We start from the raw sequence: 22,747 nt of genomic DNA on the forward strand, positions 1-22,747 counted from the left end.
ATCGTATTATCATCATTATGACTATAGTTCTCATTTGGTGCACTTTGAGTAATATTGTGAAAATTTTCAGGAAAAATGTCACCAGTACTGGCCTTCGGACCGTTCTGTACGCTACCAATGCTTCGTGGTTGACCCCATCGCAGAGTACAACATGCCGCAGTACATCTTGAGGGAATTCAAGGTTAGTAATATTTTTTTTTTTATTGTTCTTAGAGAAGGCTTACAGACTAATAACATTATCATATTTTAACTTAAACTACATAGTCAGATTGCTAATTACAAGCCTTCACAGAAAAATTATACAAACTATCGATTGCCTAACTTATGTTATAAATAAAGAAGATATAAAGAAGAAAAAAAAAGAAAAATCAATAATCTAATATAATAAGTTTGAGAGCCGCTATTAAGAGTCAAATATCAACTGTTATTTCCCATATTTATTTTAACTACACTTATTATTGTAAATAGATACAAGAGCCAATCAGCTACTCTATTCCATTGGAGATTTCTAACCATCAATTATCTTATCTTGCTCTGAGAATCAAACTTTTGCTGACATTTGGGATTCTTCAATGCCCTGCATATGCTTTCTAGGGTGGCTCATAGCCTTTGCAAACTCAATTATTTCTTAGCAAAATCGTTGAAAATCATATACTAATTTTGAATAATTTTCTACAGGTCACAGACGCACGCGATGGGTCATCTAGAACAGTACGTCAGTTCCAGTTCACTGACTGGCCTGAGCAAGGCGTGCCTAAGAGCGGCGAGGGCTTCATCGACTTCCTAGGACAAGTTCACAAGACGAAGGAACAATTTGGACAAGATGGACCTATTACTGTACATTGCAGGTAATTATTGTACTTCATAAAGGTCTTTAGAAATGAGTGGTCTCACTTGCCTTATAGATTGTTATCATCAATTTTCCGGAAACATTTTCTCGTTATCATTTTTAAAAAGCAGATCAGTAATTACTCATCAGTGAAGACTGCAGATGGACTCGCCTTTTATCAGAATGTAGTAGTCTGGGCCACTATATCAGGGGTCAAAATTGGAAGGGACTTTTATAAACTTTAACAGCTTGAACAAAAGCAGGCGAGGAGAAGCTTGAACTGCATAGTGTAAAGTTGATTGATATAGAAAATGTTCCTTTTTTAAATTTAATATAAGGTCCATAAAGTCCACATAAAGAATAAATTTGTTTTTTTTTGTCATATTATGTGTTCGTTTTTCAAACCTATTCTCGTTGCGCAGCGCGGGAGTAGGCCGCACGGGTGTATTCATAACCCTATCGACGGTATTGGAGCGCATGCAGTACGAAGGAGTTGTCGACGTGTTCCAGACTGTGCGCACATTGCGCACGCAGCGCCCCGCCATGGTTCAAACTGAGGTAACGCGCCCTTTTGGTAGATGGCTTACTTTTGAATTTCGAAGTTTGAATATGACAATCCGAATGTCCCAATCCGAATTTGTTTTTTTCTTAATTCCTTGTTATGATATTGATGTTGATTTTGAATCCAGAATTAAAATAGTGAGGGTTTCAGTATGAAAATAGTGTTTGCATTTTGACTTCTGCGAAATGTGTGCGGCTATATTTTTTCTTATTCAACTGTCATAAAGGGATTTAACTTTAATATGTTTTTGTAATGAACGAGGTTATGTAAATGCCTCACATGCCTGTTCTAAATGCATGTTTTTAAAGGAAAAGGACCATAAAAAATCCTCCTAGTTTTTGAAGTCTTTAAAGGTAGAATTCCGTGGATCGCGGCTGTCGCAGCCGCGCGCGCCTATGACAGTCGTCGGCCGCGCGCGACAATAGTCAACCTATGAAAATGTATGGCACCGCTGCCGAGGCCCGCGACAGTCGCGCGCGGCCGACGAATTTCGTAAGACGCGCGCGGCTGCGACAGCCGCGATCCACGGAATTCAAGGGTTTTTTCTTCTTTTTATTTCGGTTGTTACAATTTATATCTCATTCGTCAAAAATCACTTAATTTACCGCATTGTTTCTGATTTACGATGTGCTAAATTGATTATTGTTCACAGGATCAATACGAGTTCTGCTACCGCGCAGCACTGGAGTACCTCGGCTCTTTCGACCACTACGCCAACTGACGATGAGACATACTCGTCTAAACGCGCTCTAAGGGACACTGTCGCGCGAAACTTATCACCTATGTACTTAGTAATGTTATATCGGAACACAGAAGTATTGGGAACAGTTCATAAAGTATTTTTAAAATTAACGGTTATTCGATGACAGTAAAATAAAGATGGCGTCGTATTCACAGCCGACATTTTGACAAAAGAGCGCGAAAGATTAGACATTCAACAGATACTGCGATGGCTTAAATTAAAAACTTTTATGTGATTTCGTTTAGAATTTAGTTCCCAATTAAAGGAAAGTTTTGTTAGATTTTGAATTTTTAACCATTATTTACATAACTTGCGTTTTAGTACAAGTTAATACGAGTACATAATTTGTTTTAAGAAAAAAAAAACCTTAGACACGCTTTAATCTACATTGCCATATAATGAAGACAATAATAATATTAAAATAAATAAATAACATAGAACTTCCATCTAAATTCAATCCCACTTACGAACTAGGTAATTAATCGAAATAGTTGTCATCATTTTCACAATTTCCCACGAGCACAGACTAAAAACATATCAATACTTCTTTGTTCTGCCTCGCCACAGATAAAAAATAACTAACGACAGAGTCCCGCGCTGAATATGACCCTTAAGTAGAGATGTACCCGCCACATCGACTGACTGTCATTTTCAACTTCGTATAAGAGGCTAAAACATGTATGAGTGCCTAGGAACGCTACTTATGATGTATTTTACGATTGTGACCACTAAAAATCATGATTGTGAGTCGGAAGGGTAATAACTATAATTAATTATTATCCTATTATCTAACTTATGATAGAATATAAGTTGGAAACATATTTAGGTTCCGTTATAAGATACCACAATCATTTGACGTTATGTAGTAAAAGAATTTCTTTAATCATGAGGCGATGTTGTGCCCTTCAATGTTGGGTCTTTTGTCGAAGAAGTACACTTATGAATTGTGGATATCTTAACGTAAGTAAATATGTCGCCAACTTCGCGGCTGTTCGTGCTATTTTTGTCTCTAAATCGGAACAGTTTAAATGTTAAAGTCCATATAAACAGTTGAATTATACTTAGATGCATTTATATTACAAAGAGAGTTTTGAGAAGTATTTAAAATCAATGTAATGGTTACGCCGTGAAAATATAATTTGCGATCAAAATATAATGGTAACATTAGATAAAGAACAGTGCGCTTAGAGACTTAAGTAATAACTTTATGCGATATATGATATTCAATTTTGATCGTCACATACGTATATTATACAAACATAATATTGTAAAATGTATAAATAGTTATTGCAGCTGTAATTAGAAGTTTATTTTTCATATCGGGTGTTGAAATATGTTTAAGTAGTGTAAATTGTGGTAACACGTTTCATTATTGCAATATTATATGAGAACTTTTAGACGAATCGGCTGTGTCGTGTGAAATTTTGTGTCTGTCCTGTGCGTAGTGCAGAAATATGTACATATTTGTAATTTACAACATAACTTTGTGTTGCTTATGTTTTATAAACTTGCCCAATTAACCAGCCAATCATGTTGACGTGACGGAAATAAACATGTGATCGATAACATATTTAGCATACGTTAGTTTTGCTGCGTTTTATTTCTGCTTTTCCAATTCGATTTTCTGTAAAATATCAAATTTAATAAAAATAATTCATATGAGTTTACATTTTTATCTAACCGTATGCTAAACATCTTAGCGGCCCACTATTTTCTTTTCTTTGTATCGAAAATAAAACATACAATAAATAGTAAAGTCAGTTTTTTGACTTGTTTTTCTAATTTTTTATTGTATTTGATTACTTTAATCAATCACTGCTTGCTTATAGAGTATGATCGTGATTCAATGACATATCTATATGTAGTTAGATAAATATGTTTCTGTGTGGTAATGATAGAGGTAAGGAAATGACGATTCAATTATATTTGAATCGTAATATTGTATGATGTTGTAAGCATGAACACTGACGAAATGCATGGAGAGTTTCAAAAAGCTTAAAAGGGAGGGAAATTTTTACATTTTCATTTTAAAGTCAAAATTAATGTCAAGAATTTTCTTTCCTTGAGCGTTATTCTTTCGTTAATTTATGCTTCTCATTAAAAACGTGGAATAATAATGGACGACAAGAAAGACACTTCGAGTGACTTAAACGTGACTGCCACCACTCTAACACTATTTTAAGCTATCTTTAAGTGTAGTGTGTTATTTAATCTTTTACCGTAATCCCCTTGCATAGTAAATGTATAAGATTTTTACGTTTTTCACCTGTTTTATACAATATACCTACTTGTATCGATCTATCTACGTATAAGTTAAATTTGAGCTTGTATGAAACTTAGGGAATATAAAAGTTGACGCGATTCTTAAACGTTACATCAGAAGCGCGCATATCTACGCAGATACGCGGACAATTTGAAGAGTGGCTCATATCTAAAGGAATTATAGTTAAACTAAGTACGTCTGTATTCGGTCGGATATCGGCCGCTGTCATTCGTAACTGCCAATCGTTTCACTTAGCTATAATGAAAAGTAAATTAAAGAATACAATAAAATACGAAACGTACGTAGAGTTAATGAGAATAATTGTTAAATTGAGGTTATAGTGAAAATTTAATACTCGTTGATGAATCATGTATAGCGAGGTTCGTAACATTTACACGCTAGGGAGCATGCCAGCTTTATCTTGCTTCAATTATTAGACGAATATGTAACGAAATTGAAGAAACTTTTTTGTATGTACATTTACCAGTGATTTTAGGCTTTATTTTTCTTATCATTCCTTTATTTTCTTCTTATTTGTAATGTACCTAATATTTGTTTCTCGCCGCGTCGACAGCGTCGTGTCTTTCATTTTGTAAACGTATCCGAACGCACATAACGATCTCTTGTACAGTTTTTTCGTGTCGCATTCTTAGGCTTAGGTAATATGTATCATTCTGCCATTAGGGAATATTTTATGTCGAATCGCCTACAGTTGCTGCTAAAGTTTGATAATACCGCGTAACGACAAAATAATTAATCCTCTGTATAAATTAAATCAAAACTCATATTTTCAGCCTCAGTTTCAAGCTTTTATCCTTTAATTAAATCACAGATTACACAGTTGCGCGGTATTCTGTTCAATGATTAAGTATATTATGCCATATTAAGGTGCTGTTTATTCCATTATTTAGTACAAAATAGTTGTTTTTTAAACAAACGCATGTCTCTCATTAATAAAATCATCATTATGATACCTTTGTTCGGTATGTTAAGACTGATTTTACCATCTAATTTTTATGTGTTCTTAATTTTTATAATTTGTGTATCTCTTATGTAGTTAACAAGATAAAATTCTTTGTTGTTGTTTTTTTGTAAATGAATGCCGATTTATTGTAATTTTTGTCTTAATTTCTTATTAACCAGTGTTCACTTGTCAGTCCGGGTATTGTTTTTTGGAAGATAATTATTGTTAAATGAAGTGGTCATTCGACCTAAGTACTTAAACATTAGCTGTGTGAAAAAATGAAGGAAATACAATGTGCCTAATGGAACCGTCACTCAATTACGAAACTTTTTTAATTAACTCCGAAATATAGGTATGAAATGTCGAGGTCGCGGGTTCGCGCCAAATTTTTTTCCAATCAACAGTGCCCTAAAATTAATGATGAATTGCTTATTTTTCTTGCATGTATCGAGTACAAATTTTGTGACGACTCGCCGTTAGCGTCTCGTATTATTTGCAAAGACATAAAATCAATTATCTAATGCCCTAGCTTTAATGATAATAATTTTAGTGCAATTAAAATGGCGGACGCAATATGGCTGGCGGGGCGATGTGTGAATGTGTCGTAGAAGTTTGTAGACAACAATTATTTTGTAAAACTCCCGCGCTGCGTCTCGGGACACAGTGGATTCGCAAAATTATACATGTGTATATGAAGAAATAAATTTATGTGAGACCCATAAATGTTTGTTTCATTCAAATTCACGGTCATTACTTATCTAACGCGGTAATTACAATTGGTTTAACTTTTCCAATGAATTGTACATTAGTTGTTTCATATCCTACTTATATTATAAATGTGAAAGTTTGTGAGAATGTTTGTTATTCAATCACGCAAAAACGGCTGGACCGATTTCATTGAAATTTGGTATGTAGATAGGTGATACGCTGGATTAACACATAGGCTACTTTTTATCAACACACCACGCGGGCGAAGCCGCTGGCGGAAGCTAGTGTTTAAATAATCACACAATTGGCAAAATGAGAGTTAGAAATGAATTGTTCAATTCTAATTTTAGATTTATGACATTTTATATTTCTTAAATTTAAAAAGTGTGTTCTAAAATGAGAACTTAATTAAATAACAAAAGCACTTGTAGGTTGTAGGTACCTACATGTATTTAATGGCTAGATAACACTAGCTTTACCTACATCTACCTCTATATCTTTTCATTTAGCAAGTTTTCTACCAGGTGGTGATATGCCTGATGTCAAACTAAGAATAAATAATATGCAGCTGCATCTCCCGAAATAAGGACACCGTAAGTATACAAGTAGATATCAACGTCAAAAAGACAAACTTTTCCTCCTTTATAATTTTAAAATAGATAAAAATAAATAATTACTGTAGGTATCTCCGAATGTCAAACCTGACTTTAATCACCCTTTAATAAAACCGTGACGGTCAGCTTTTACTCACGAAAATTTTAAACGAAGTAATTGTGTCCCAAAAATGTACATTAAGCCTTAAATCTGAAGGCTGTTATAAATTGAACGATTTTAAATTAATGCCTCTCTCTCAATAAAATGTTTTTAAACTAGCGGTTGCCCGCGGTTTCACCCGAGTCCTGAAGGAATTAATCTTACCACATTTGGATATAAAGTAGCCTATCATCCTGATTGGCCTAACCTTTTCCCAACTATGTTACTATGTTGGGGATACTGCTGAGAACCAGTAGAATAGAACATAATTTTATATTGCAGATATCTTCTTCTCTGTCGATTCGCTCTTGGCAGAGCGGTCGTGGTCACGTTGAGCCGTCCACATTAGAGGCGGACACAGCTTTTTTCACGATCTCCCGCAGATATGGGTATACATAAGTCTTAATTCAGTCAGTCTGTATTAAAAAAAAATTATATATAAAATAGACTACGTATATGACTACATAAACCAAATTTTATCAAATTACACCTCGTAATTTTTCCTTGTAAGAGTTACAAACATACAAACGTCCGTTAAAAAATCTCATTTATAATTTAAGAAGGATATAAATGTAGACAGATACTGGCTGATACGAGATTACATGGCCACATACAATTTTAATGATCGTCGTTTTTCCTTTTATTTCACCAAACAGTTTAAAATTTTCATTTTAATAAATTAAAGTTCCAATTCTTCTGCCGAATTAAACGGATAGTATAATTACGTCCATGAATATGGCACGGATGCAAATCAACAGCTTGTATATGTTACCGTAAGATTACAAACATCGTTAGATTACAATCTATCTCGAGAGATTGCAAACTGTCGAATTATTGTGAACCGTAACATCTGATTGCAATTTAACGCATTATTTTTCGCTATATTATAATCTATCGATGAGAAATTGTCAAATTGTCAACTGTCCGAAAGCTCTCTCTGATTGGTCAGTCTTTTTGTAAGATCGACCAATCACGACCAGCCGTTCTGTTCCCATGGAGTTCCCGTAGAGTTAGGAATGAAATAGAGGTGTCAGTTAAATAAAATAAATGCTCTTCAAAAATTCTTCAAGTATTAAATTTATATAAAAATAACTCTTATAAAAATACAGTTAGGTATTTTGTCTTCAAATACAAACTAATATTTAAAAATAAAATAAAAGGGGTACTAATTAAACAGGTTTCTTTTTAATATCATTATTCGCCCCCAAAAATGTATGTTGCCTTCTAAATTACTAAGTCAGCCACAATTAATAAAGCGTCGAGCATCTAAATAATACTATCTTAGCCACGAGTTATCTTCCACTCTAAATACAACTCAGCATGGTGGTTATTTTTTTGCATCTCAATTTGTAGCATGCTTTCTAACAGTAAACTTCTTAAATACTATTAAATGACATCATAAAAATATTTATTTACCTTCTAATTTTTTTACTCGTACCTACTGAGTTTTTTGTTTAAAATATAACACATCCCATATTAATTGACCCAGCATGGAAGTAAGCATGCAACGTCTTCTGTCACTCTAGGGGTAGGGCAGACAAGACTACGTGGAGTCGGTTTTGCAGCGATTCGTTTTCGTCACTAACTTCAATTTTTAATACAATTTTTAATTGTGTGTAATTTGAGTCTTAAAAATTAAGTACAATTTTTGATTTTATAAAAAATTAAACCGTCACTTATTTTTGCACGTCAAAGAGCTGTGACACCGGGAGTAGCAAAGAACATTGTCTTTTTTGACGTTCTACCAATCAGCGCGCAAGATGCATTCCGTTCTACGCCAGTTGACAATTTGACCGCTCTACATCGCTCTCGATCTTACAAAAAGACTGACCAATCAGGGAGAGCTTTCGAACAGTTGACAATTTGACAATTTCTCATCGATAGATTATAATATAGCGAAAAATAATGCGTTAAATTGCAATCAGATGTTACGGTTTACAATAATTCGACAGTTTACAATCTCTCGAGATAGATTGTAATCTAACGATGTTTGTAATCTTACGGTGACATATACAAATCATCCGTATCTATGTATGTGCACACTTTTAACATCAAAATTAAAATTTTTAAATACTCTTTCTTTCGAGAACAATTAGATAAGTATTAGGTACTGTAGGACCGGGAGATCGCTAGCTTGCTCAAATGAAAAATTTGATTTGAGATCACGACGTTTATTGTACGAGCTCGGGAGGTGAACTGACAACTTCAGTATAAAAATCCTAATCTATTCTTTTCCATGGAACGAATTTACATGATTGTCCGGCCACTACCAAACTATAATAAATAAAACCTTACAATGAAAAAGTTTCTAACTAAATACTCTACAGTACCTATTGCCTAAATTACCTTTGTATACATACAATGCATGTTTTTATGCTATTAAATAAATCTAAAGCGATGTTATTTCTAATTCTACTACTAATTTTCTAACCTTAAATTACATACACATAAGTATATTGTATGTAAGATTAACAGCACAAAATAGTTACAATTAAAGTAGGTACTACATAATGAGTGTTTTACTAGGTACAACGGAACGTGCGAGGTGATTTATGTTTGTACGTAAGACGGAACGGACATATATGGGTCACGGAGGTGTTGACAGCTCGCTCGCATGCATTTTATGTAGTTCATGTTGAAAATACTGTTTTATGTGAAAGCTGAAGATAAATAGAAGACTGTTTGTTTTTGTACAGGAAAAAGTAAAAATAGTTAACGTAGAAGTTAGTGCTTAAAATACTTAAACGCTGGATTAAAAAGGACTTAAACCCCTCAAACCCCTTAAACCATTATTTTCGAGGTGTTTTTTATAAACATGATATGAATCCTTATCCAAATAAATACATACGTCACGAGTATTTAATTTACAACAAAATTGTCTTTTACATCGTTCGATTTAAATGGACCTAAAGCTCTTAGGAGATAAAGCTGTTTTAAAATAAAAACACACCAAAATAATGATCGAGTACTGCGCGCACGATGCGCACAGCCTAGGACCACTGAACAGATTTGGACAATTCTCTCACTGTTCGGAAGCTACACTATCCCCGTGTAACATCGGCTATATTTTACCCGGATACGGGAAGTCGTTCCCTCGGGACGCGAGTAAAACCGGGTAAAACGAGTAAAAGCGAAATACTACGCACTGATTAATTACGAAATCTCAGAAACTGTAAGGGAGGGAGGGAGGTAGGTTCTTAATAGAGGGAAAACATGCATTAAAGAGGGATTTTACCCAAATCTATTCCTTATGGGGTTAAACGGGGGTTGATAGTTCGCATGGAAGTCCTGTATTAGAAGTGAGGGTCTTAAAATTTGCAGCTAGCCCGCTTACGATAAGAAAAAATTTACGCGTATAAAAGCTAAATCTCTAATTCAGAAGCTATGTAATGCTCAGCGAATAATTCTCTAATACGAAGGTTATTTTGTTGTGTAACTTTGATAGTTACAGTTTATAATATTAGTGTTCAGGTATTGTTATTTTGATTGTGATTGTTTTTTACTACTGATCTTACTTATGTCAAGGTCGGTTTTCTCTTTTCTGACCCGGAGTTGAACTCACATTAATATACTGAGAGGTTGAGCTTTGACCACCGAGCCTTCCCGACTTATCGTCCCACCACGAAAGACTCGGTAATGCAATTACAGAAATAGTGTCGTCGGCAAATTGCCGCAATGTATGAAATGAATATGTATTGGTGGACGTTAATTATTATTATAATATAATAACTGAAGGACGCCCCTAGAGATTGCTGCCATTGTTGAGAGACTGTCCTTGGACGCGAGGAATTATGGCTGAATGGAACTTTCTGGAAGATGACTATATGTGTAAGTATGATTATGACGGAGCAGAGACGGTCATGAAAACATCAACGCTTATAATTGCTATAAAACCTCAAAATAACTTCACTGGTCGAGATGATGCTCTTTGAAAAATATAACTTGGCATAAAATCCAAACTTATATTATAAATGCGAAAGTAACTCTGTCTGTCTGTCTGTCTGTCTTTCTTTTCTTCATGCCTAAACTACTGAACCGATTTGTGTAAAATTTAGTACAGACATAGTTTGCACAAAGGACATAGGATAGTTTTTATTACAAATAATAAAAATTAAAAATTAAATTTATTTCAGACATCAGAGCCATCTATTGGTCAAACCAAACATCTGTCGGAAGTCACTATTCCACGCGAATAAAGTCGCGGGCAAAAGCTAGTTTATCATATTTTTTCTATTTGTAGCAAAACAAACAACTAAAAAGCGTCAAAAAATTCGTCCCCATCGCTGTCAACTGGGAGCGTGCCCAAGAGGCTGGCAGCATTACCTCGTTGGATCGCCATGCTGATTCTTTGTCCGAGGTAATAGCCAGCCTTCTGGTCACGAGAAGCGTCAACCAGCCGCCTAGAGAGATCTTTAAATAGAATGTGGGCATTCGGACCCCACGACCCGAGGGTTTCAACCCCAAACGGTTCGAAAATATTGTTTTACTAGGATAGTTTTTGATTTTTATTGTAAATATGTATTGTAAATATCTATGTAAATAAATACTCAACTTTCAGATTAAAATTTATTTTTGTAGCACTTTAATAAATCTCAAGCATGAAGTATTTACCTGTACCTGCAATGTATTTCTATTCCTATTGTCCTTTACCACGTAACTGTCATAAAAATCTGTTTCATCAGAATAAATTAAAGAATATCTCATAGACAGAGAGTACCACAATAGCTCATCCAGTTCAAATCTCCGTCAGAATATCAGTGTCAATCCATTGTTAAGCATATTGGTTTCCAAGACATGCTAGAGCTTTGGACTCCTTACAATATGCAACGTGGCCTAGCCTAAGTCGACTCACAATATGAATCGGAATATATTAGAATCGAGTCATGTGCATATGAATCGATACCTACCTAGTGTTCATTCGTAACTATTTCTATTGTAGTGCAGTTTCGATTATTCGAAGCTATTCTATATTGTAGCGTTAGTGTTAGCGTTGGCAGTTGAGATTAGACTGATTTGGAATGTGCATAGATATTTATGTGTCTGTGCTAATGTTATGTCGAATTCCTTTGTCATACAGGTAAATTCTTTGCAGTAATATAAGCTAATAGTCAGAAGCAAAAAGTGCTCACAATAAGTTTTCATAACAAGACTTAACGGCTCCTTTTTCTCATAAATGAGTTTATTTTTTTGTCCCCGACCCAGCATCCAACCGTAAATAGCGACTCAACGAATCAGTCTATTAGCAGCACAATTAGTCACAAGCGGAGCCCGACTCGTAGCGTCATCGCTACGTCGAAGCAATTATGCTATGCTTTCTGTTCTAAAACGCTCCAACTGTAGGCGTGCTACGAGAATAGAAAATGTACCCCAATATTTTATTTTAACCGAAAAATAAGATTTAAATCCATTTTTAGATTTCCCGCAGTATCTGTCTGCGTAACGTCGACTCTATCCGTGACTACAATCACATAAACGTAACAAGTATAGACATTGCACAGCGGTGGAAACTAGGCCGACACACCGGCACGTCCTAGCCAACGTTACAAGATAAAATCTATACAAAATGTTTTATATTCAGCAAAAGCCTTTTACTCAGCCTTTTTTTACAATCTTTTAATAGGTCCCTTTCAATCCTCTTGTATTGTAAAGGTGGCTAAAATATGATTAATTACGTTTCGCGTTTTAGCGAATCAATGGGTTGTATTTAAATCATCGGCTTAGCGTTGGTCGGTAGCCATATTGGCCGGCCGTTCCCGCTTTTAATCCCGCCATAAATAACTGACTGACGCTTGTCTATGGCTTTAAAGGAAAACACCTTTTTTATTAATCACCAGATTAATTTTCAAGTTCTATAGATAGATAATGATTAATATTAATGGTTGTATTAAGTTTAGATATTCTATATCGGTGAATATTAAGATGTTTATTTAAGAACAACCGTTTATATACACTTCAATCACTCAAAGTATGCAGGACCGTATGTAAAGGATAAAAATCTAGCTAAAAGTACCAAACACTTACAGACATATTAAATTATTTTAACAAAAATTTACAAAAATAGTCCAACAATACTAGAGAGCACCAAATTGCTCATCAGACAGATCGTCAAATCTTTATTAAGCGACACAATTCATTAGCCAGCAACTGGAGACAGATTAATGGCTTTTTTCATTCTCAAATTAAATTCTCCTCTAGAAGGAGCTTTTAAAACCTTTTGTTGTTAGTAGTTTTGGAGATAAAGTGCTCTCTGTTCTGGCCGTGCCGGCGAAATTTAGTGACTAAATTCTAAAGAGGCTATTCGAATACCGGAGCTTAGTAATGTGAGAAAAAGGAATAAAGGGCTTTTAGGGTTGTTTGTCGATGTATCGTTTGTTTGATTAAGTGGGTTCGGTGTTGACGGAGATGAGAATGTTGGGAAATTGAGAAGTACTTATATAGTGAGTGTAGTGTATATGATGGAGAATTTCTTGAAGGATATTTTTAATGTTGACGTGAAGACGATATATCCTAAAATACTGTAAGTATGAAAAACTACGAATGATATGCAACAGTGTACGAGTATAGAAAAACCGATTAAGGAAAAATAATCATTCCATCAGAAGAAATGCTTAAGACCGAACTATTGATAAAAATCCGAAATATGTGCTGTCTTGAATATGTATATTGTACTTAAACCTTAGAAAAGTTTAAAAACCAAACCGCAGCTACACCACATCACAGCTCCCAGCAGCCTCCTAATATGAAGAAAACGGATTCACGGATTTAGAACGATAGGCAAACTGTCATAATGGAAGCCAACTTTATTAAATTTTAATCCGTCGTATATGCGACATGGATTCACCTACATAATCCCGTTACGTCAACACGCTCCCTTGCTGAGAAATACTTATATTTTGTGAACAGCCTAGCGCGAATATTAAGAGTAAGTATCGCTTCTCATTTTGTGAATAGAATTTTATTTGTGCAGAGTTAGATTTGATTAAGGGTCGTTTAGATATTCGTTTATTGTATAATATAGTTTTAGTCTTGAAGTCGTGGTGGCCTAGTGGGTAAAGGACCAACCTCTCAAGTATGAGGGCGCGGGTTCGATCCCAGGTCAGGCAAGTACCAATGCAACTTTTCTAAGTTTGTATGTACTTTCTAAGTATATCTTAGACACCATGGACTGTGTTTCGGATGGCACGTTAAACTGTAGGTCCCGGCTGTCATTGAACATCCTTGGCAGTCGTTACGGGTAGTCAGAAGCCAGTAAGTCTGACACCAGTCTAACCAAGGGGTATCGGGTTGCCCGGGTAACTGGGTTGAGGAGGTCAGATAGGCAGTCGCTTCTTGTAAAGCACTGGTACTCAGCTGAATCCGGTTAGACTGGAAGCCGACCCCAACATGATTGGGAAAAGGCTCTGAGGATGATGAGTCTTGAACCAGCGAAAATCGACTGAACCAATATCTGTAGACAAAACTTTATATGGAAATTAGTTTGTAATCTGATGCATAAAGAATAAATCTGGATGCATGTGACGTCTACATCAAGTTAGGGTTGAACCACATCTGTCAGCACGGAATCGCATTTGTTCTGCCTGTGCTACCACGTGCTGCAGTATGCTGAACTGGTGAAACTGATACTGTGACTGACTGGTGAAAGGATGCTATCGCGCGCTTCAGCATTCCGGAGTCTCCCTGCCGACATTGCTTTTTGTCCGTGATGCCGATCACCTCGAGGATTCCGCCGCGTGCTATCGCATTATGCTTTCGGTCTCGGTCTATTAAATGGCAGTTCTGAGCGACAGAAAGAGAAAGGGCGACGGAAAAAGGCGATTCCATGCTGCCAGATGTGGTCCAACCCTTAGATATAGCAACAGTCTTATGCAAAACTCTTGACATTTTTAGAACGCACGTTTAAGAAGTTTCTTATTGGTTCAAAAACAATTGGGTAGGTTTGTATAGTTATCGGCACGGATAATGAGCTCTCGGCGGAAGAGCGGGGATCGCTTTGCGCACTGTACACTTATGGCAATAAACCAATAAATCGCTTCTGCGCAGGTGAAGCTCAGGGCTCAATATCCTTGCCGATGATTATACTCCTTCGAAGATTTCAAACATAATATATCTATCTGTTAAAACGGATTCTTGACGAATAGATCCACCTATTCAAAACTTCTATCTGTACTAACAACCAGAAAATACTCTTAAAACGTTATTATTAAACGAGTAAAATTACATAGGCGGCTCCAGGCACTCCCCTACTTAATACAGGAATTTTTATCTCACATTTTATAAAACGGAGGCCGACAGCAGAGGTAATATCCATTACTTTTGCCAAATTAAGTCTTATTTTGCGTGACATCGTTTGCCTTTCTTACTTAAGAATTAAAAAGGGAATAGTATTCTATATTTCATTACGTGCTCAAACAAATTGCGCGATTCTTTCCTGGCATTATAATGGAGATCAAGTGCTGCGTTTTATTAAGGCTCCCTTATTAGAGTCCCCTCAGACAACTAAACAGTTGGTTGACGATAGTTGGTTGACAGTTGACAGAAATGAAAACGTCAAACCCATTCAAACTATTTCGTCGGTCTTATACAGACCGGCTACTCAATCGTTAAAATGTACACTGGGACGCATCTCCATACTGATTTATGATTCAAAGCAAGTTATCTCCCGACTAAAAGTTTGCAGTCTACAGAGGCTCTTGATGTCAGTCTCAAATATCGTTACGGTATCGCTTACATTTCCTAATTAATATTTTCAATGTATTTTTAGACGAACGAAAACGACATCTTATGTTTTATTTGCGTAATTTGGAATGACGTTGGTTTTTAATGAAGTTATGTTTAGAATTTTAAATTCATTTTGATGAGGGGGATAATAAAAGATGTCTACTGAGAATGGCAATGGGTTTATTTGAAAAATATTTAAAGGAAGGAAATGTTTTTTGCAAAGATTTTTAATAGACAACGCCTATGTAGGTACGGCTTTAAACTGGACTCGAACACCTACAAGCTACAAAATGTTTTTGTTGCTGCCAGTAAATTGGTTTACCAAACTGTTATCAAACCTACACGCCCACGGTACTCTCTCGAGTAAAAAAAAATACAATGGGAATAAATCTGATTTATCTGATTACGCCCGGGTAAGATCTCAGGCAATAAGCTTTAAAAGTAACGTAAGACGATCTCATGTGCAAAATTAATTTAGGCCCCCGCTCTCAATACCATATGTGAATGAAATTGAACCGGGCGTTATTTTATTGGGGGGGAGTAAGGGAGAAGGGCTCCGATATTTGACGATGTTTGAACTTCCGAGGCGAGAGGTGGAAATCGACTTGAAGAGTTTTTTTTTCTTTTGTTTTTTTTTTATTATGCATAAGAATAGGGGAGATTGAGTGTGCTGCCTATGGTGTATTGAAATTACTAAGCTGCCGATTGTTTTGATGGAATAGTTGCGTGAATTTTGGTGGGAAGTGCAAAAGCTTTTGTTTTATATGAAAAAAGTGTCGGTGAAGTTTTGTATGTTTTTGTTTTGAGTAATGGAATTTCAGAACAAAAATAATACCTATAGCATGTCATTCTGCAGCACTAGAACCTTTTCATAATTTGGGTGAATAAAGGAGTAGTACATGAAAAGAAGAAACTGCATCTCCACAGTGCCCGCTGAAGAAGGTAGATCCACCACTGAAAGCAACGTAAATACACTTAATAACAAAGTACTTGATATTTTAACAAACACCCATCAATTTGGCAGATAATAGACAACGCCTCTTTTTCCCCAACAAACGATACTTTGACACGGAAACGCATAAAAAATTGAAATGTCAAAAAATGTGACGAAGTTCGCGCCTTGAGCGGTAAATAATTCACGACTAGTCGATGGCCGCGCCAACAATTTTGTACCACGCAACCGTCCGGGGAATATATCATATCACACATCAAGTTTATTTTTTCACCCCAATTTATCAATTATTAATGGCCCTAGGCCGATATCGAACCGAAATTGAGAAATAAGTCACTTGCGAACAACTTTTCAGGGCTGATTATGATTTATTATATACTTCTGAACTGCGGGGAAATTTTTGAAATTTTCGAATAAGCCCGGATTTTAGAGCCGTCCGCGGAAGAATGTTGTCGAAACTTTTTTATTGTTCGCTACATAGATAGAAAAGGAGGTTGGTACCTATAAAGTAATGATCGATGCTACTTACGTTTACTGCAACAACACGGCGTGTTGTTAAGAGTCATAATAACTTAGAACATGCTATAATTACTGACATTAAATCATTTTAGCAGTAAGTTTAGTGTTATGCTACACTTGCGAGTTTCGCACGCGCCGACCTAATTAATCAACACCCTTCGTTGGACCTAATTGGCGCCGCAAAAAATTAAAGCCTTAAATTAAAGTCGGGTATTTTGACTTTTATACGGGTTGACATAAAACAAAAACTACTAATAGCCATCCTTATATTTGTACCTTCTTACCATATCCTTAAGAAAATCGTATATAACTTTTATAATATACCTAAGTGTGATTGTGACACCTAGTCTAGCTCTTTACGACAACCAAGATGATTGGGCAAGTCCTGTAATCGAGAAAATCCGAAAATATGAGCCAGATTTTTTGTTCCACAAACGCCATGTCCGTACATTGTTATTATAGCTTGCTTCCAATTTTCCGGCCAGCCACAACATTCGAACTTAGAACATTTAAACAGCCAATACGGAAGGGCTTGTCATAGGTACTCGTGCATGAATGTGTATGTCAAGTTTATGCTTTTATCTATTTGTTAATTTTATCGTGTCATATGTAATGATATTATGATCGAAAATGCATGCACATATTACTTAGGTACATAAAGATACGTTTTGAATTCTTGTAGCCAACTGCAACTGCCTACCGCACATGCCGCGACAGAATGAATGGACTATCTGACACCGAGTGCATTTGTCAGATATCTGACAGCAACTGCACGTGCTGCACCCGCTTCGTTCCGAATCCAAAACGGTTTTCAGTGGCGGTTCCAGTCGGTTGACTGGTGCAAGCATTCGAATTTTAAAAACACATTGGTAAACACACATCTCGTGTTACGCTATCGGGACTTTGCTTTGTTGTGGCATTGTGTGTCCAATACATATGTAGGTAGTTTGATAATAGTGGGTCAGCGTGGACATTTTGTTAAGCCTAGATTTGTAGGTAGATAAAACTATTTTCGTACAACATATTTTCGTATTTCGATCAACTTAAGGTGTTCATAAGTAGACCTAGCTTAGTCATAATACTAATAAATCTAAACAATTAATTGCGACTTTTTTGTTTCTTGACAATAAGGGGGGAGGTACCTACCTCCTTCTTCGCCTTTATTTTCTCGCTCGTCAAAGAAGACGCGAGTGGCGGCGTGGCGTAATAGTCCCCAGGCCGGCGAACAAATTTTTTTTTGATACATATACATTTAAGACTTTGTGAGTGCCTTCCTTACGATGAGTCCGACAAACTTTTCGAATGCGCAAATTTTGGTGCCGCTGCGTTTTTTAATGCTTGACTCCTGGAATTGTCGATATGACGTCACTATGACTCTTCGTACATACCTGTTTCATTTTTTGAGATTCGTTTAATAAAGTTAACTAGAAAATGGTGGTCAACTTATCCGATAAAGATCGTGCTGCGTTTGGAGTGTCCACCATCCTGAAAATGTCGATATGACGTCACTATGACTCTTCGTACATACCTGTTTCATTTTTTGAGATTCGTTTAATAAAGTTAACTAGAAAATGGTGGTCAACTTGTCCGATAAAGATCGTGCTGCGTTTGGAGTATCCACCATCCTGAAAATGTCGGTATGACGTCACCACGACTCTTCGTACATACAAGCTTCATTTTTTGAGATTTGTTTAATAAAGTTAACTAGAAAATTGTGGTAAGCTTGTCCGACAAAGATCATGCTGCATATGGAGTGTTCACCGTCCGGAAAATATAGATATATTTTAAGATTTGGTATAAAGTACTGACAATTGGTGTGAAGTATGTTAATAGTAAATGTTGCATTTAGAAAGTCGTTTCGAATGATATATGTATTTATGTATCATTACTACTGAAGGGATTTATTAACTCGAAAACACCTATCGGTAAAATAATCTTATATAAGCTCTAGCTTCTGAAATACTAACGATTCGCATGTTGCATTTAAAAACGTCTTTTGAATTATGTATAACTCATTACTAGAGATGGGATTTATTTAATTGGAAACATCTATCAATACTTATAATTTTAGCTCTAGCTTCTAAACTACTAACAATTTGTCGGAAGTATGTTAACACGAAATGTTTCATTTGGAAAGGTTTTTCAAATAATATATAATTTGTTACTAAAGAAGTAATGGATTAGCTTGACAGAACCTACCGATAATATAATCTTAGAAAAGCTCTAGTTTTTTAAAGTACTAACAATTTGTCGGAGTTATGCTAATACAACCTTGCGCTTAAAAAGATCTTTTGATTGAAATATGGCTCATAACTTCAAGTGAGATGTTATTCCTTAACACAATGTAAAGTATCAATAATATGCCTTAGGTCAGTTATGTCTTCCAAAATACTAAGAATCGGTAAGTGGTATGTTAAGACGGAATATAGCGCTTAAAAAGATCTTTCGATTGACATATGGTTCATACCTAGAGGTGGGACATTATTCCCTAACATAGTAAAACCTATCGATAATACGCCTTATTTGGGCTATATCTTCTAAAATACTAAGAATTGATAAGTGGTATGTTGAGACAAAATGTTGCGCTTAAAAAGACCTTTTGATTGATATATAGTCCATTAATAGATGTGGGATATTATTCCTTAACATAAAATAAACTATCAACAATACGTCTTAGTCAGGCTACTTTTTCTAAAATAGTAATTAAAATTGGTAAGTAGTATGCCAATTTAATATACTTAAATAATGCACGTGAATATTTAAGTCAGAAATTGACAAAAAGAATAAACTTCTTCCAATTGTAATATTTTTTTCTCATTTTCTTGTCGAACTGACTATTTAACTCAATGTATTTGTCGGACAAGTCCATATTTGCATTTAGAATAATGTTATCTATCATTGTTATTCTTGTCCGACATGTATGTATGGGGCATAGACATAATATTAGTAAACAGGACTGCGCATATAAACCCAAAAAACGAGCCGAGTGAAACAGTTAGTACGGAGGCTGTCTGTCCCTTTCTAATAGGGTGACTATGAGATTAAGCTATGTGAGACAAATCCGAATTTGCTAAGATTATTAAACACAGATTAGTATTGAAGTTTTAACTTACGCAGTTTGTGACCTTAAGATACTAATAAAGGCTTTTAATAATTAGCGGAAATTAGCAGTATAAAAGCAGGAAGATTCGAAGTGAAGACTGTTTTTTTTGTATTTCTACTTCATATATAGACTGCTGAGCCATTTATGTCGCCTTTCTTCATTTTTTGGGAAGCTATAACAATAGTACAACAGTTTTAAAATCCATCACCCATATTTTGACTCGTTACAAGAATTCATGGGCACCCTAGTTGTTTGGTTTACGAAAATGTTAGCTAACCTGTGGAACGATATATTGCAACCACCATAGGATTCACTTTTGCAAGTAGAAACGCAACACTTTTTCACCATTTTAATAGTTTAAATTGATTTAATACAAAAAAAACATAAACAAAATTTTAAATGCTGATTACGCGCCAAGAATGTTCAGGGTTACCGCTAGAAAATAAAAAAAAGCAAAATAAAAATTTATGTTGTTTATGTTTTAATAATAAATACGAATAAATTAATGCGATTGTTATTAATTTGTTGACTTACAATTGTTAAAATAAGATAAAAATATAAGTGATTCAATTGTTTTTGGGAAGACAAAACTTTTGATCACAACATTTTTTTATGCTGGCAAGGTGTTAGAAAGAGACAAACAGCCTCCGTTCGAACTATCCCTCTCGGCTCGGATTTGCCTCTGTGTATTATGCAACCAATTTAGTACCTTATTGCGTTATAATAGAGTTCATTTTCGTAAATATATATTTTGAGCGTGCGCAATCTTGTTTAGTAATATTATATCTATGGTATGGGGAGACACAGTGACGTCATATCGACATTTTTCGGATGGTGGACACTCTAAACGCAGCATGATCTTTATCGGACAAGTTGACCACAATTTTCTAGTTAACTTTATTAAACAAATCTCAAAAAATGAAACAGGTATGTACGAAGAGTCATAGTGACGTCATATCAACATTTTCAGGATGGTGGACACTCCAAACGCAGCACGATCTTTATCGGATAAGTTGACCACCATTTTCTAGTTAACTTTATTAAACGAATCTCAAAAAATGAAACAGGTATGTACGAAGAGTCATAGTGACGTCATATCGACAATTCCAGGAGTCAAGCATTAAAAAACGCAGCGGCACCAAAATTTGTGCATTCGAAAAGTTTGTCGGACTCATCGTAAGGAAGGCACTCACAAAGTCTTAAATGTATATGTATCAAAAAAAAATTTGTTCGCCGGCCTGGGGACTATAACCACTTCAGTCAGTTAAGTGCTAATAGAAAACTAATAATTTCGCCTCGACTGTCGCCAACGTCCATACCACGACAATAAAATGACAATTTTGATTCCTCATAGTGTGACGAGCAAAAAAAGTGAAAAGCCAACGTCACGCGGTGTTCCCAGGCGGTCACCCATCCAAGTACTGACCGCGCCCGATGTTGCTTAACTTCGGTGATCGGACGAGAACCGGTGTATTCGACGTGGTATGGACGTTGGCGATGAAAGAGGCGAAATTATAAATCTATATGAAATTATGAATAAATAAACAATGACGTAATTTTAGAGAGACCCAGTGTATTTATTAGGACAACAGAATAACAGTGCACTGCCGCTAACAGTTCGGTTAACTTCAACGAATTTCACACATGTCCGCTCAGCAAACTAATTATCTACGGAAATGTGATTATTAAACAAACAAACGCTGTTGTCACTCCATTACGATTATAATCACTTGTGTTAAACAACAGGTAATTTTCTACAAATTACACACGTTATTAAACCGACGTCATGCGTGATATTGCACGATAAACGAAATGAGGCAATTTTAAAATGTAATCTGATTTATAATGGCGTAAATTGTAACAAGGGTTTTTAGGACAGGTGGGCAAGATGCAGATTATTGATAATAAATGAAGATTAAATTGCAAAGCAATGAGGTATAGGAATGATTAAAAACTTTTTCCAAAGAATTTTCAGATAGACTATAAAAATATGTTGTCACAGCAAAATTAAAAGTAATCAATATTTTACTACATAAAAAAATACAGAAAGTTATTTTGGTAGCAAAAAGCCAACGTCACGCGGTGTTCCCAGGCGGTCACCCATCCAAGTACTGACCGCGCCCGATGTTGCTTAACTTCGGTGATCGGACGAGAACCGGTGTATTCAACGTGGTATGGACGTTGGCGAAACTAATGACGAAATTACCAGTTTCTATCATGGATGCTGACGTCATAAGTCATGTGTTGGATTTTTTATAGTTTCAGGTTTATCTTGTGGACGTTAACTTATATGCTGGCAAAATAGAACGTAATTTAGAAACATAATACTGCAGTATTAATGTAAGTTTGCTGATTTTTTATACTTTTTGTTGGAGTTTATCAATAGAAACATTAAGCACCATGTTCTGTATGGAACCAGCTAGCAAGAAACAAAAGACAGACTGTGATAACAACCATAGCGACCTCACAAATGAAATATTGACAAGTAATACTATAATTAGTGTTAGAACTTATCAAAATTATCAGTAAGCAGTTTTCTTAAGACGAGATTACCATATAAAAATTTCCAATTGAAAATGTATTACCTTCACCGCGTGTCCACTAACTGCTAGTAAGTGTTCGCACACAAGGTTG

At 35.5% G+C, this 22,747-nt stretch overlaps 1 protein-coding gene and 2 non-coding genes across 7 annotated transcripts in view; 1 reads left to right on the forward strand and 2 right to left on the reverse strand.

Moving 5' to 3' along the window:
• Nucleotides 1-6,083, forward strand: part of LOC124635040 (tyrosine-protein phosphatase Lar) — a 367,852-nt gene extending 361,769 nt beyond the window's left edge. For all 5 annotated transcript variants that reach the window (XM_047170803.1, XM_047170802.1, XM_047170805.1 and 2 more), the window contains 4 exons: nucleotides 71-181; nucleotides 679-848; nucleotides 1,252-1,387; nucleotides 2,044-6,083. In XM_047170803.1, the coding sequence (XP_047026759.1) occupies nucleotides 71-181; nucleotides 679-848; nucleotides 1,252-1,387; nucleotides 2,044-2,112 (486 nt within the window). In that variant the 3' untranslated portion in view covers nucleotides 2,113-6,083. The remainder of the gene's footprint in view (nucleotides 1-70; nucleotides 182-678; nucleotides 849-1,251; nucleotides 1,388-2,043) is intronic.
• A 15,407-nt stretch (nucleotides 6,084-21,490) lies between these two features.
• Nucleotides 21,491-21,609, reverse strand: LOC124635455. Its single transcript, XR_006985015.1, has one exon. It is a non-coding gene; the product is annotated as a 5S ribosomal RNA (ribosomal RNA).
• Nucleotides 21,610-22,180: 571 nt separating this feature from the next.
• LOC124635451 lies at nucleotides 22,181-22,299 on the reverse strand. The gene has a single exon (XR_006985011.1). It is a non-coding gene; the product is annotated as a 5S ribosomal RNA (ribosomal RNA).
• Nucleotides 22,300-22,747: the final 448 nt, after the last annotated feature.

The sequence above is a fragment of the Helicoverpa zea genome, chromosome 12, assembly GCF_022581195.2.
Source record: "Helicoverpa zea isolate HzStark_Cry1AcR chromosome 12, ilHelZeax1.1, whole genome shotgun sequence".
NCBI lineage: Eukaryota > Metazoa > Arthropoda > Insecta > Lepidoptera > Noctuidae > Helicoverpa > Helicoverpa zea.